Here is a 15,705-nt window from a genome sequence, read left to right on the forward strand (position 1 = left end):
CATTACAGATTAACATTTTGCTCTGCTTGTCTTTCTCTCTTTTTCTGCCTTTCCTCATCTTTCCTTTCCTCATCTAGAGCCTTTCGTCGCGTTCCCTCCGGACATGACCGGTGAGTTTAAACTCTCTGCCTCGGGTGTGAATGTTTGCACTTCCTGCTCTCTGCCCTGCTCAGCAGTTATTGTTTACAGCGGTGGTCTAGGGTTCGTTTTACTGCCTAGCATGTGGTATTTATGCAGTGAGTTGAGGAGCCTGGGGTCGGGTCGGTTATTTGAGGTGACCAGTCCGTTTCTGACATTTTTTTTTATTACCTTGTGCTCCTGTTATGGTGGAAAGATGCTCAAACATGGACTGTCAGACAGCTGAACCCATAAGGCTGATCTGCCACAATATGACATTAAAGGAATAGTTCCTCAGAAATAAAATTGTATGACTTTCTTTCTTGTCATTATTCGCTGAACATCATCCCTTCTGTCATAACTCTCAAATCTCACTTAGGTTGTGTCAATATTACATTGTTTGATGTTAGTTACTATTTGTAGCAGTCCTAACCGGATGGGCATCCTGTCAGTCTATTTTTGAGCATCTTTATCCCTTCAGCCATGCTAACACTTGCACAATCCTAAATATTTCACGTTTTAACATTTTGGTCAAACTTTAGTTTGGGGACCAATTCTCACTATTAACTACAACTATTGCCTCAGTAAACTCCTAATTTGCTGCTTATTACTAGTTATTAAGGTAGTTTCTAAGTTTAAGTATTTTGCTTTAATAAGTGCTTTATAAGTACTAATAAACAGCCAATATGATAGTAATGCGCATGCAAGTATGCAACCATTTAATAGTGACAATTGTGACCCTGAACCACAAAACCAGTCATAAGGGTCAATTTTTTTAATTTGAATCTGAGGGTGCAAAAAAAAAAAATCAAAATATTGAGAAAATTGCCTTTAAAGTTGGCCAGATGAGTTTCTTAGCAATGCATATTACTAATCAAAATTAAGTTTTGATATATTTACTGTAGGAAATTTACAAAATATATTCATGGAACATGATCTTTACTTAATATCCTAATGGTTTTTGGTATAAAAGAAAAATCGATAATTTTGACCCATACAATGTATTTTTGGCTATTGCTGCAAATATACCCGTGCTATTTACGACTGGTTTTGTGGTCACAATTGGTCCCTAAGCTAAAGTGTTACTAAACAATTTTAAAAAAATTCATACTATTTTCAGAGTTTCTATAACAGTTTCTATAACAAATATACATCTATCTGCTGAAGGAAGTTTCCTTTGTGACTCATTTGATGACAAAAAAGGATATTTAAACCATAGTTTCATGTAAATGCATGTCTGTTTTTTGGAGACATTTGAACTCTAAAATTTATATTTGATTTATTATAGACCGGCTTATGATCCTGTGCTGACAAAATAACTGCCTATACTGTGTCTAAAATCTGTTTTAGACATAATATTGATGGCTGTAAATTACTTAAAACCAATATCAATGTCACAATCACCTGTATGCTTCTAGAATGCATTCATTCCAAAGATTGGTAGCTGACAGAATAAAAAAGAATCAAATCTGATGAAAGGTGTAGGATACCTCAAGTATTTGTCAGTGTATATGAACACATAGACATGGACTGCCATCCAACACTGAACAGCGAAGCAGTATGATGGTTTTTATATTTGGATCTCCGTTCCATTACAAAACTGTATTTTTAAAAAAACTTGCATTGGCAAGAATCCCCAAACAAGCTATACCGGCGTATTAGCACCTCCACTTTCTTTTGTGAAATGAGTGTCAATAAAAGACACAGGCAGAGCCAAGTCGCTCTCCCTAATGAGTGGCTCAGTCATGCTCCGTGGCTGAATATAGCATAACAAGATGTCTGCCTGTGCCGGGTTCTGCTCAGATGGCAGCATTGCATCAGAGACCCAGGGTATGTCTCGTTGGAGTCCCTGGAGAACTGCTTTTTTGGTGTCATTCTTTTCTCGAATGTGCGCTTCTCACACGATGCTTACTAATCTGCGAGATAGACAAAGCAGGGCTGACAAGAACCTCTGCTTCCACTTGTTGTGTGATTGTAATATTTGTTACTATTTTGGTTGTTTTCGTCAAGATGTAGGGTTGTTTTTATTTTCAGCGTGTCAGAAATTGCTCAAAGCTGTTTCAATTTAAAGTCAACATGTGGCGGTTCACGTTGGCTTTCGAAGGCAGCTGAACTCATCCAGTAGCTTTGTGGTTGGTGTGAAAATTAGCTTATTACAATTCTTGGAGTGTTACACTAGGTGGTTTAATGGTTGTAATTACGCAGATTCAGTTATAGATCTAGAGTGACTTTTTTCACAAGATATTGCATCTGTACTTTAATTCCATATATTGATATTTTAATTATTACCTTGTGTGTTTTTCAATGTTAATTAACTTATTATTTATTTAATTCATTATTTATTTAACTTTTTATTTTTTAGTTAGTTATGTGTGCATTTATATACAGTTGAAGTCAAAATTTTGCATGTTATTTTTTATTTAGTACTGACCTGAATAAGTTATTTCACATAAAAGACATTTACAAATAGTCCACAAGAGAAAATAATAGTTGAATTTATAAAAATTATTTGATACTGTGTTGTTACCTGAAAGATCCACAGCTTTATTTTGGGTTTTGTTTTGTGATAGTTGTTTATGAGTCCCTTGTTTGTCCTGATCCAGTTAAACTGCCCACTGTTCACGATGCATTAAGGGGGGGGGGTGAAAACTTTTGGAATTTGAAGATCACGGTAAATTTAACTTATTTTGTCTACTGGGAAACATGTAAGTATCTTCTGTAGCTTCTGAAGGGCAGTACTAAATGAAAAAAAAAAGATATTTAGGCAAAATAAGAAAAATGTACACATCTTCATTCTGTTCAAAAGTTTTCACCCCCCCGGCTCTTACTGCATCGTGTTGCCTTCTGGAGCATCAGTGAGCATTCGAAACTTCTGTAATAGTCGCACATGTATCCCTCAGTTGTCCTCAGTGTGAAAAGATGGATCTCAAAATCATACAGTCAACATAGTATTAAGAACCAAGCGTATGTAAACTATTAACAGGGTCATTTTTATAAATTTAACTAGTATTTTCTCTTGTGGACTATATTTATACATCTTTTATGTGAAATATCTTATTTAGGTCAGTGCTAAATAAAAAATAACATGCATTTTGTATGATCCCTCTTAGTTTCTGTAAAATAATTAACATATTGCAGATTCTGCAAGGTGTATGTAAACTTTTGACCTCAACTGTAATTTCTCACAGATCAATTTATGATAATCAGTGAACGCCAAATTAGGCAGAAGTTACATGTAATTGTATGCCGTAATATAATTTTAAAACATGGCATGCTTGACAAAACTGGAGCAAGGCCATGCAAAAAGTATCAAAAATGTCACATTGGGTCTGTCTCAGTCTCAGTTGTGATGCATCAAGATGTATTGATGAAGTTGGCGATCCCCAGCCCAAATATAAACTCCTGTAATAATCAAAAATCAGAAGACCGAACTGAGGGAGAACAGAATGCATGTGCCTCTGCTTGGCAAAACAGCCTCTTTTTTTTGAATGCAGCCCCAATGTACCCCTAAGACATAACGGTTTAGAGAACTACCAGCACTTGTAGTCATGTATCTGCCCTTCGAGTAGTCCTGGAGAGAGACTTGTCCCAAAATCCAGCATGCAATATGATTTATAGTAAGGCATTCCCACTCCCCAGGACTAGAGCGGGGCAGTCTTTATTTGCAACATGCTTGGAGTCTGACTCAGGTGCCTATTTGAAAGCACGTTACATAACAGCACTGCATTCACTCCCATTGTTTCACTGTACATGCCTCTATGTAGATCCCTCAGCGCTGGACAGAGATTATTTCACGGTGATATCGAACAGTGAAACATGGAGCATGAAGCTTCTACCCTACATGATTGTATGCCAAAACAGTCACTACAGCATCTTAGTGTGCTTGCATTTGAACCTAGCAGTAGTGTGGCGTGTTTCACAGTTTGTATATCTCTCCACCAGGGGGAGCCCTACCTGACAAGAGTGAGCCAACAATAGATACGCTGTCAGTACCACCTGTTTTGCCCAACTGGTATTACATAATGGCTGGTGGAGGAGCCATCTTGTTCCTGCTCATTGTCATTGTCATGGCCGTTAGCTGTCGCCATCTTACGGCCAGGAGGAACCAACCCACAATGGCCTACTACAGCCCTCACAATGCACATTATCCCAACGGCGGCACGCACAGGGCTGGGGTGACGCCCAAGTTGACTGTATGGGTTGAGAAGGGTGATGGCAATTCCTACTGGTGAACACCTGGATTAAAGGTTTAGAGGTTTGCCTGCAAATGCTGACTTCATGAAGGAAGTCCTTGACAAAAGCAGATCTCAGACTGAAGAGTTGGAGGAGAACCTCAAAGAACGCTCTCAGATGCTTGGATCCGGATGCATCCAACACTTTGATTTTCTGTTTCCTCGTTCTGTTCGTCTTCTTTTCTTTCTTGGATACCGACGACCCTGTCTTACTAGCGTGCTCAGCTTGTTTACCACATCTAGAGCCTCATGATGAGCGCCAAGCCAAGAGGACGTGCTATCCAATGACCTGGACTAGACTGACTTTGATCCAGTGTGCTGTACTTATGTTAAATCAATGTGATTAAACACTGAGGAGTTCAGAGCTGTTGTGGACACGCCACGACGTTTGCACTTTGACTAGTCCCTGAGATTGATTACCAGTACTTTACCTTATTATAGCAGAACATGGGAACAGACCTTTGGTGAAAGAAAGAACATGAAGCTTTCAGAGAAATCAAAGCATACGGGCGGAGGCTCCATTACTGAGAATGTGCTTCTTAGCACTTTTTGAATACAACGCAAGCATGATTTAATTAGTAATAAGGGAAGGCGAAGTATTGCTTAAAAGGTTTCTGCATGTAAACAACTTGAGTTAAGTCTGATAAATGAGGAGTCCACCTAAGATGATGTCTTGATGAACACTGCCTTTAAAGTCAACATGAAATCGAAATTGAGTTTCTTAATATGTCTACTTAGTCTTATCGTGAACAATTGATCAATGCATCGTCCACTGACGTCGCTTAGATCACACTTGTTTTAAGCTGTGGTTGTAGGTAAAACCTACGTAATAGAATAATGCCAGTTGTCAATAATGTAATAAAGAGTGCTTCAGTAACCGCAAACAGAAATAGATTGAACCAGTATGCGGGTTTCCCAATTAAAAAGTGGCAGGAGCAATGTGAACTTACATTCAGGCTGTATCCTTGTATGAAACGCCAACTTTTCACAATCCGTTTTTTCATCATGGAACTAAAATGCATTGCAAATGTTCGTTCATGTTGACTTTAAACATTGTATTTGGCATGGTTTTATATCAATGATGTGCTCAACTTAAATGAAGGGATGGCACCACCAATGAGATAAGAGCGATTATGTAAGGGAGTCTTCATGTTTTGTGTTTGTTTCTGTGTTCTCTGGCAGTATCTAGGTTATTCCTTTCTTATCTCGCATTTCTCACATTTTTTTCCCAAAGATCACCCAAAACTGTGTTGGCGTGTGTTATTCTGAGCAAACGCTTGCTGGTGTGGAGGCTCCAAAAACAAGTCCCATAAACAAAGACAGCTGTTTCCTTTCTTCGTCTCTATGCGATGAGGAAGCGCTGAGAGAACTTGTGCAGATATCAACACCTGGTAGCAATTTTGGTTTACTGAAGCATCATGAAGCTTCAGGAGTGATTAGCAGTGAATGCTGTCCAAGACTGCCATATGCTTTTTCATAGCCATGTTGAATCATTTACTGAATTGAGTTGTCATTCGGTTTTATAGGTTATGTTAATCAGTTTTGTATTTGGAAAGAGGAGTGTCATGAACATACTATTTGATTATTATATCGTATTAGTACAAATGTCTGAAGCAGTAACGGTAACTGTTTTGAAGGAATAGGTCAAAAACTTACTCCAGTGTTATTCCAGATTTTTTTTTTCTTCTGTGCAACACAAAAGGAAATGCCTTGAAAAATGTTCATGCTGCACCATTATGTAAATGAAAATGACACTATTTATGTGACCCTGGACCACAAAACCAGTCTTAAGTAGCATGAGTATATTTGTAGCAGTAGCCAAAAATACATTGTATGGGTCAAAATGATCAATTTTTATTTTATGCCAAAAATCATTAGGATATTAAGTAAAGATCATGTTCCATGAGGATATTTTGTAAATTTCCTACCGTGAATATATCAAAACTTAATTTCTGATTAGTAATATGCATTGCTAAGAACTTTGGACAACTTTAAAGGCAGTTTTTTCAATATTTAGATTTCTTTGCACTCTCAGATTCCAGATTTTCAAATAGTTGTATTTTGGCCGAATATTGTCCTAACAAACCATACATCAATGGAAGTTTATTTATTCAACTTTCAAATCATGTATCTTAATTTTAGAAAATTGACCCTCATGACTAGTTTTGTAGTCCAGAGTTGCATATCATAAGTTTTTCCAAACCATACAATAGATTTGCGTGAGCAAAAATAGTCATAATCGAAGTTCACGTATAATCAAATATGGTGGCAAATTTGCCATTAGTTACAGTAAATGGCATTGGTTCTCAAATGTCGTAATGTCGACAGATTCTTGGAATGTATCACACAAGTTTGCACTGTTTTCGAGAATTTTTGTGCTTTTATTTTAGACTAAAACACAATATAAACATTTAGCATTTCCTTTTGTCTTTCACATTTGAAAGGAAGGTTTGGAACAGCTTGAGGGTGAGTAAATGATGACCGAATTATCGTTTTCATGCCAACTATGTCTTTAAGAATATTCAGCAGATCTACAATGAAGCCTCAAAGCATTTCAAAAGGTCTTCATGTCGATATACGAAGTATAGAGCTGTTCAAAATGGAAATAAAAGGATAAAGACCCTTGGCTCCGGAGGGGCTTTTTAATGCCATTTCCTGCTGTGAGGTGGTAAGAGATGTTTTGGCACCGTCATGCAATGTGCTTTTAAAGCAGCCACTTTATCGCTCTTTTCTTCCCTAAACCGTGCCCCCCCCTCTTCTTTCTTCACTCTTAATATTTTTAATTAGTTAATGGACCAGATACCATTTATTAAAGCTGCTATAGGCGTTCCGTCTCCCGCCCCGTGTCTCTCGTCGACTCGGGAAACCACATTAATGAGTGCGAGCGCTCTCTCGAGAACTCCGTCGACGCGTCACTCGGCGAGGCATGATGCCAAACAGCCATTCTTCTTGGGCTCTTAAATGCATGAACCGAGAAGCTTCTGATAAAGCAAAACAGTCTGTTTTTCAAAGAGCGGAGGATTGAGGTTGATGTTCACGCCCCTGCCGATGTTTTCTCGGATCCCGAATGACTCATGCTACTTTTGGACACGGGCATCTCAGGGGTTGTCGAACAGTCGACTGCGCTTTCCTCGGAGGTTGGGTAGAATAGATCGCTCACAATGGATCCAGTCAGGCTACCGCCTTCGCATCCGTGGTGCGCGAGCTCTCACATTGATTTCTCTGCTTTTAGACACAGCGGGCTCCAACTCGGACATTTTTGGAACAAAGCGACCTGATCTATAAAGCCATTTGAAAGTTATGGGCCTTTTATTGCACCGCTAAGCTTACCTAGGTGGTGGTGGTGATGCAGACTATGAATTTAATCATAATAATGAGGATGATGATGATAATGCACTTTGCTTTATGAAAGTACCTTCTAACTGTGGTCAGCCTATACCTCAACTTTGAAATTAGTAAATTGTTTAAAATGCGAATGTGAACAGAATATTTTTGCTTGATGAATTTGTGTCTTGAAAACCTGCTTTTAAAATGTGACAATAAAATCTTATTTTTCTAATCCTCACTTCTCTTTATATCTATTTATATCAGCGCAGTAACAATAGACATTGGCCTATTTTTGCTGCTATATTTGTGCGTTCCCTTAATGTTTAAATGCTGCTGTGCTTCAATTAGTAATTATGTAGGTCACATGGTGTTATTCTCTGTGCTCTGTAATTATGTTACATATCTTGCGACCCTTTAATAATTTATCACTTAGCCTCAAGTCTCAAAATACACTTAGATCTCTGTCAATCCAAAGCCCAATGCTCTATGCAAGTAAATGAATGGAAACACTTCAAGTTTTCCCTGAATTCTCAGAGTTGGCACGAGGGGCACTATAGCAAGAATTCATGTAAATTAAAAGTTAAAGACATAATTAATAGCTAGATTTCTGAATAATCCTATGATGTTTTTTTAAATCAGTTTTGTTAAATCAATAATGCACACTATATATTTTTTCATATATATATGGTTAATAATAATTTTGAGCACTTTTTGAATTTGAATTGTATTATGTATTTCAATACAATGTCTACATTTCTATCCACAGTTAAAAAACCAACGGTTGGAAATGGGCGTCTCTTCACTGGGAATAACCATGTAAATGCAGGTTAGTTCCCACTACTACAATACATACATACAATATATGACTGCTTCCTGGTTCAAAGAATGGAACCAGAAATGAGAAATCTTTCATCTATTGTTTTTTTTCCCCCCTTAAGGTTTTTAGATTAGTCAAAAACAGATGGTTAGTGAACATGAACTCAAAATTCACCCTAATTACTTCAACAATGCTTGTTTCTGTTCTTATTGTGAATGATTTGTTTGTGCACATTATCTGTCAGATCAAATCCCAGTCTTTTTTCTCTTTGAATATCCTGTTTATTTGTAAAAATATACCACATTATGTAATTAAACGGGTTGTGGATGCTGCTTCCCATTCCGTAATTTTTTGGCACATGCTGTGGAGCTCCACAGTGCATCTGTGCATACGTTTATATGGGTAGAGCTGAGATGATACAGTGTGTTTGTGTGGGTATGTACGTGTTTGTTCATACTCGCATCGCCCTCACCCCGCATTTCTGCAAAGAAGTGAAAAAAAAAACATCTCCGGTTATCATACTTTCCGCCCGTCCCTTCCCGCTATCGCCCAGTTGGAATCCATCTCAACTCATAACGATGTCTTTGTTTTGGCTCTTAAATAAATAAATAATAAAGACAAGGACGAGTTAATTACCCAGCCGAAATCTGTTCATCCTTAAAGACTGTCACCCCCCTCCATCTGTCTTTCTTTCACTCTCCCTGACTTCCTTTATCAATGTCTTCCATCTTTTTCCCCCTACTCTAATACAACGTAATGAAGTCTGTTTAGCTTACACTCTTCACAAGCTGTCAATCACCTCGAAAGCCTTTTGTTGGAACGAAAAGGGCAAAAGCTTTAACAAAATGCAACAGATATCAGTCAAAGTGGAAAAGCAGCTCAGCTGGTGCGAGTTTTGGCATCAGCTTGCTGTCAAAAGCAGCCTAATTAAGCCTAATGCAACCGCTAGCAAGGCACAGGGTGCCACAAAAGAGTTTACGGCTTAGTTTTGTCAGCTGAAAACAGCCACTGTTCTCCCACAGACCAGGCCATTAGTTGGTTATATGTATCTTCCTCCACAGGATACTGTGCGGAAAAATAAACACAAAAACTTTTGTTTAGCCTTCAAAGGCTGTAGTTGTAAACAAAACATTCTTTCTGTATAAGTTTAATAATACCACTGATTACTATATTAATTTACCAAGGTTATACCTTTTAAATACTTTGGAGTACCGTGGTATTTACTCAAGAATACTTCAAAGAATGCCAGTGTACAAAAACATGTTAATACCATTGTACTTTTTTCTTGCAAAAATGTTTTTGGACATGTGTCATGTTAATACTGTGGTAATCTTGAAAGCACCATGGTTTGCCTTAAAATATGTGCTACATGAATTTCAGTAGCATAGTACCAGTCGAACGTTTTTGAACAGTAAGATTTTTAATGTTTTTTTTCTGCTCATCAAACCTGCATTTATTTGATCCAAAATACAGCAAAAGCAGTAATATTTTTACTGTTTAAAATAGCTGCTTTCTATTTTAATATATTTATTAAATCCTCCAGAAGTTATTCTAATATGCTGATTTGCTGTTCAAGAGACATTTCTTTTTGTTTTTTTTATTATTATTGTTATCAAAATTTAAAACAGTTGAGTATATTTTTTTTCAGGATTCTCTGATGTATAGAAAGATACAAATAATAGCATTTATCTGAAATAAAAAGCTTTTGTAACATTATACACTATACTATTCAAAAGCTTGGGGTCAGTATAATTGGATGGATTATTATAGAAATATATAATACTTTTATTTAGCAAAGATGCTTTAAATCAAAAGTGATGATAAAGACATTTGTAATTTTACTGTTCTTCTGAACTTTCTATTCATCAAAGAATTCTGAAAAGATTCTACTCGGCTGTTTTCCACATCATAATATTACCTCACAGCAAATCAGAATATTAGAATCATTTCTGAAGGATCATGTGACTGGAGTAATAATGTTAAAAACTCAGCAGGAATAAATTACAGGAATAAATTACATTTTAAAATATATTTAAATAGAAGAAAGTTATTTTAAATAGTAAATATATTTCAAAATTTTACAGTTTTTGCTGTACTTTGTATCAAATAAATGCAAGTTTGGTGAGCAGAATAGACCTCTTTAAAAAACATTAAAAATCTATATCTCAAAGCACCATGGTATTACCATATGATGCCATCACTGTACCACAAATACTTTTTGTAAATGTACCATCTGATACAATACGAATATGTGACCTTGGACCACAAAACCAGTCTTAAGTATCACAGGTATATTTGTAGCAATAGCCAAAAAAATATATTGTATGAGTCAAAATTATGCCAGAAATCATTAGGATACTAAGTAAAGATCATGTTCCATGAGGATATTTTGTAAGTTTCCTACTGTAAATATATCAAAACTTATTTTTTGATTAGTAATATGCATTTGGACAAATTTAAAGGTGATTTTCTCAATATTTTGATTTTTTTGCACCCTCAGATTCCAGATATTCAAATAGTATCTTGGCCAAATATTATCCTATCCTAACAAACCACATATCAATAGACTGCTTTTGTCATATTTTATATATTTGCTTTTGTTAATACCATAGTATTCTTCTAAAACTCCAAAATACCTCAAAGAATACCATGGTAGTACCACAATATCTGTGTACTTTTTCACTTACAGAAATGTTTGCCATGCTATTACTGTGGTTTTATTGAAAAAGTACCATGGTATACCGTAGTACCTTCTCATGCACAGTACTTTTTTGGAAGGCAACCATCTGATATATCACTATTTTGGGTGAGAGATCATCTCCTTCAAAGACTACCATGATATTACCATGGTATCAGTAAAGTTTATGTGCATGAGATTGTCAAGAACATCCTCTTTATGTGCTCTCCCTTCCTCTTGTTGTTGTAGGTTTCCAGTTTCCAGAGTGGAGCACAGCCGAAACGCCATCAGAGCCTCCGGTGACGCGCGTGGTCGATAAGGACAACACTTGGCTGTACTCTCTGGACCCCATTCTCCTGACCATCATCGTCATGAGCTCTCTAGGCGTTCTACTAGGTGCCGTGTGCGCTGGCCTCCTCCTTTACTGCACCTGCTCGTACGGCGGCTTGACATCACGCTCGTCCACCACGTTGGAGAACTACAACTTCGAGCTGTATGATGGGATTAAGCACAAAGTGAAGCTTAACCAACAGCGCTGCTGCTCCGAGGCTTGAGGAGAACAGATGGGGAGATATCGAATATCCTAAATTGACCTCAAAGTAACCCGATTTGACTCTTTGAAGAGACGAGCCTCATCTCTTAGTATTCCTGGAATGCATGTCCATCTCAGCTGGAGAGCTCCTAGACTGAACTTCTCCTGGAGCTTATTTTCCAAGCAGTTGTGCTTATTCAGCTCTAACACTGCTGCCAAGGACTTCCTCATCTTTCACTGGATTATATCAAAAGTGGAGAGTTTGGTGCCACAAGGATTGAAACCCTTTCCAGGGCTCAGCCTCAAAATAAATGTCGATACATATCAATGTTCTGCTATTCCAAAAAAGATGAGAGTATATCAGCTTAGATTTCTAAGAGGTCTAGTTTTGAAAATGGGAGATTTGGGGCTGGACTTTCAAGCCGCAAACTTCCATCCACCATCATTCCCAAAAGTGTGGCCTAGGATGTGGTGCATTGTTTTTTAAAGGCTTTGATGGGTTTAATGTTGCTTTATTGTTTTTCTGTCGCAGAGAAGTTCAGTAGCCTGGGGTGATTATACGTCATTATTATCGTGTGTTTACAATCCATTGCTTTCAGCCAACCGTTTTGTTTCTCTTGTCAGTCTGACAGTTTGAAAATGGAAAAGCAAGACAGATTGAGGGTTCTTAGATTTAGTTTTCGGCACAGTGTGTTTTGTGGATTGTGTTTTGAAAAAAAAAAAAGGCACCGCACTTGTTTGAAACGACTGAGGATTTTGTCAGTGCAACCTATGGATTGCTATAACTGGGAGACTAAGACAGCCAAGCTAATGTGTAAGCTTTAAGCTAGCAAACAGGCATTAAATAATGTGAAACAAGGGTTGAAAGAATGACAGATACTGAAGGATTTGAAATACAATTTCTCTTTTTTTTTTACTCTGGGCATTAAAGAATGCTACAGTTATTGGCTCGGAGAGATTCAGGTCCACTGCTTATATTTAAAAAATAGACTAAAATCTATCAGTGCAGTATATCTTGGCTCTTGGGTCAAACAGATATTTTTTTGAAAGTTTAAACGGTCTGTAAGAAGTAAAACAGTTTAGATTTGGACTGGTGTGAAACAAAAAGTGTATACAGAAATATTTTATATATTTTCTTGAAATCCTTTTTGAGATGCCAAAATGAGTGTTACAAAACCTGTCAACATTAATTCACCTTAAAAAACATTTTACAGTTTTAGGTTATGTGCAAACCAGTTAGGACCCAACACAGAGCCTTGTGGAACACCAACACTTTCAAATGTACACCATACAGCGGTTCTTTCCTCAGTTTCATTCCCAATTGATTTTTTTCTCTCTTTTACTCAGTTTTATGTTTCCATGCTTAGGCTTTATGTTAACAGGAGACAGGTTTGGTTGTAAACCTGCTCCCCTGTGGTTTTCAAAGACTGGAAAAAGGTGGAAGACAGATGCCGTAAATCTTTACCTACTTGCTCAGATGGGATTCCCCACCCTCATACATACTCAAAAAACACTCAGTGTTGGAGTTGGTGGAAATAAATGCACCCAAAGCACACTACACCTCTGCAGAATAAGACACATTATGAGAATCTGGGATCTCTGTGAGTTTTGAGGCACTGATAGGCGAGCCTACTGAACCCTGCTTGACTCATACACGTACTTCTTACCTTCTTGAAGACTCTTGCTACTGGACCCCTGGACTTTTGCAAGTGCCTTGGAGCTACTCTGTTCCAGCCTCGGCTCTGGACCTGAAAAAAAAGACTGCTTTGGAGCGTTCGTCTGTCTTAAACACTCGAAATACTTGAGAATCACAGCACTGGGTAGAAATCCAGTCTCTCTTTGGACACTTTGTACAGAAATTGTGCTTTTTATGATGATGATTATTGTTATTATGATTATTTAATAAAGGATTGTTAACATATTGGATGATGTGGTGTTGAACATTCCAAGGTGACTGATGTTGATGTTTTACGATGGGTTTTGAGTTTCGAGGTTACAAGAGCAGGGGATTGTTAAAGGAGTTGAATACTCATTGCTCAACATGTTCACACACATGCAACTGATATTACAAATACCAGACCAGTACATAGCGTACCTCCACTGACAACAAAAAGAGTCCATCAATAGAACCTCTGACTCTATTAAATATCAACACATTCAGTCATAAAACACATACAAACTCGCTCTTGCGCTCTCTTTCCAGCTATGTCTGCTACAGTTTCTCTCATCTCCCCATGGGCTCCCATTAGCACGGACCTTCAGTCGCCTTCATTTAGGGGCTCACAACATCAAAGCTTTGAAGTGCCTTACTGTTCCACCCCCCAAAGTTCCCTTCATCCCTCCACCTCATACAACCACCCGGTTGCATCCATTTAACTATTTCTCTACCTCAGCTTCCTCTCTGTTCCATAGTGTGCCTGCCTTTGCCTTTACCACTCTGGCTGTTTCACTGACTAATGATGGGAACAGTAAAATACAGTATAGTAAGGTCAATTATATCAGTCATGGCCAAGGTCCAAAGAACACCAGTAGTGTTGGAGTTGTGTGGCTTGTACATGTGCAAACTATAATAATAATAATAATAAACGTATTATTATTATCAATCCATTTCATTTAGTTACATGTTTTAAAATAAATGGAGGGTAACAGCAATGGCTCAAATATTGTATATTTAAAAAAAATGATCAAAAAGTCAATGGGGGTTCAAAAACTTTTGAAACTTTCAAAATGTCATCTTTCGTGTTACAGGATTGACATTAATGAAGCCAATGACCAGCTGGTTAAAGGAGAAGTCCACTTCCAGAACAACAATTCACATATAATGTACTCACCCCCTTGTCATCCAAGATGTTCATGTCTTTCTTTCTTCAGTCATAAAGAAATTATGTTTTTTGAGGAAAACATTTCAGGGTTCATTTCTTCCCTGGTCTCTCTGTATTCTGGTTTAAGACAGGGTATGTTGAAAAAACTCTGATCGTATTTTCTCCCTCAACTTCAAAAATCATTTTAAAATCATCCTACATCACTGCAGAAGTTCCAACCCAGTGTTTGCAAAGCGAGCATGCAAAGAAGATCAAACACCCTTAACAAAAAAGGTAAAACAGCGATATAGGACGATTTTGAAGTTGAGGGAGAACATGAGAGGATATTTTTTTGACATACCCTAACTGTCACGAACCGGAAAAAACAGGCCGGAAAGAGCAAGACAAGAGGAGCGTTTGACATTAAAAAGTATATAAATTGAATTATTTTTATGAAAATAACCAATTGTTTTGCTAGATAAGACCCTTCTTCCTCAGCTGGGATTGTTGAAAGCTGCATTTAAACTGCATTTTGGAAGTTCAAACTCGGGGCACTATATCAGTCCATTATATGGAGAAAAATTTACGACTGAAGAAAGAAAGACATGAACATCTTGGATGACAAAGGGGTGAGTACATTATCTGTAAATTATGGTTCTGGAAGTGGACTTCTCCTTTAATTAAATCAGCTGAAGAAACAACAAATACAGCACAGTCCGTCAGCAGTTGTGAGCGGGGCCTGAGCAATATGACATCATATTGCTCAGAAAAATCAAAACAACTTGAAGTGAATGGATTTTTATCATTGTGGGGTGGTAGTTTCCACACACTGCTAAGGCTCAGTTATATGCGAACATCATGTGAAAGTGAATTTTGTATCCAATGTCACCCTTAAAGGGTTATTTCACCCAAAAATTTAAATTAGCCTATAATTTACTGTGAAAACAGGCCTCCTGTAGCAAATCGATGCATTTTTGTACGAAAAATATCCATATTCAAAACGTAAGAATCACTTTAATCTAGCTTGCGCCAGGTGGTCGTACCCGGAAGCAGCTCCAGGCGGATGACTCGCAAAAGTGACGAACCCGAATGTGCCGTGGAGAGATCAAAACAAAACAACAATCACAAATTAGAAATTCTAAACGAGGATTTGTAAAGGAAAATGTCAGAGTATGTAAACCAAGAGGAGACTGGTTTTCCTT

At 37.5% G+C, this 15,705-nt stretch overlaps 1 protein-coding gene across 3 annotated transcripts in view; it reads left to right on the forward strand.

The window, feature by feature from the left end:
- The window catches only part of nrp2a (neuropilin 2a), a 90,902-nt gene extending 77,279 nt beyond the window's left edge, over positions 1-13,623 (forward strand). Inside the window, exons 15-17 of one of the 3 annotated variants that reach the window (XM_051111020.1) lie at positions 78-110; positions 8,443-8,502; positions 11,420-13,623. In XM_051111020.1, the coding sequence (XP_050966977.1) occupies positions 78-110; positions 8,443-8,502; positions 11,420-11,724 (398 nt within the window). In that variant the 3' untranslated portion in view covers positions 11,725-13,623. Of the gene's footprint in view, positions 1-77; positions 111-4,059; positions 8,503-11,419 lie in introns of those variants that run through there. The other 2 variants (XM_051111026.1, XM_051111036.1) reach the window with 2 other exon arrangements.
- The last annotated feature ends 2,082 nt before the right edge of the window (positions 13,624-15,705 follow it).

The sequence above is a fragment of the Labeo rohita genome, chromosome 1 (assembly GCF_022985175.1).
Source record: "Labeo rohita strain BAU-BD-2019 chromosome 1, IGBB_LRoh.1.0, whole genome shotgun sequence".
In the NCBI taxonomy this organism is placed as follows: Eukaryota; Metazoa; Chordata; class Actinopteri; order Cypriniformes; family Cyprinidae; genus Labeo; species Labeo rohita.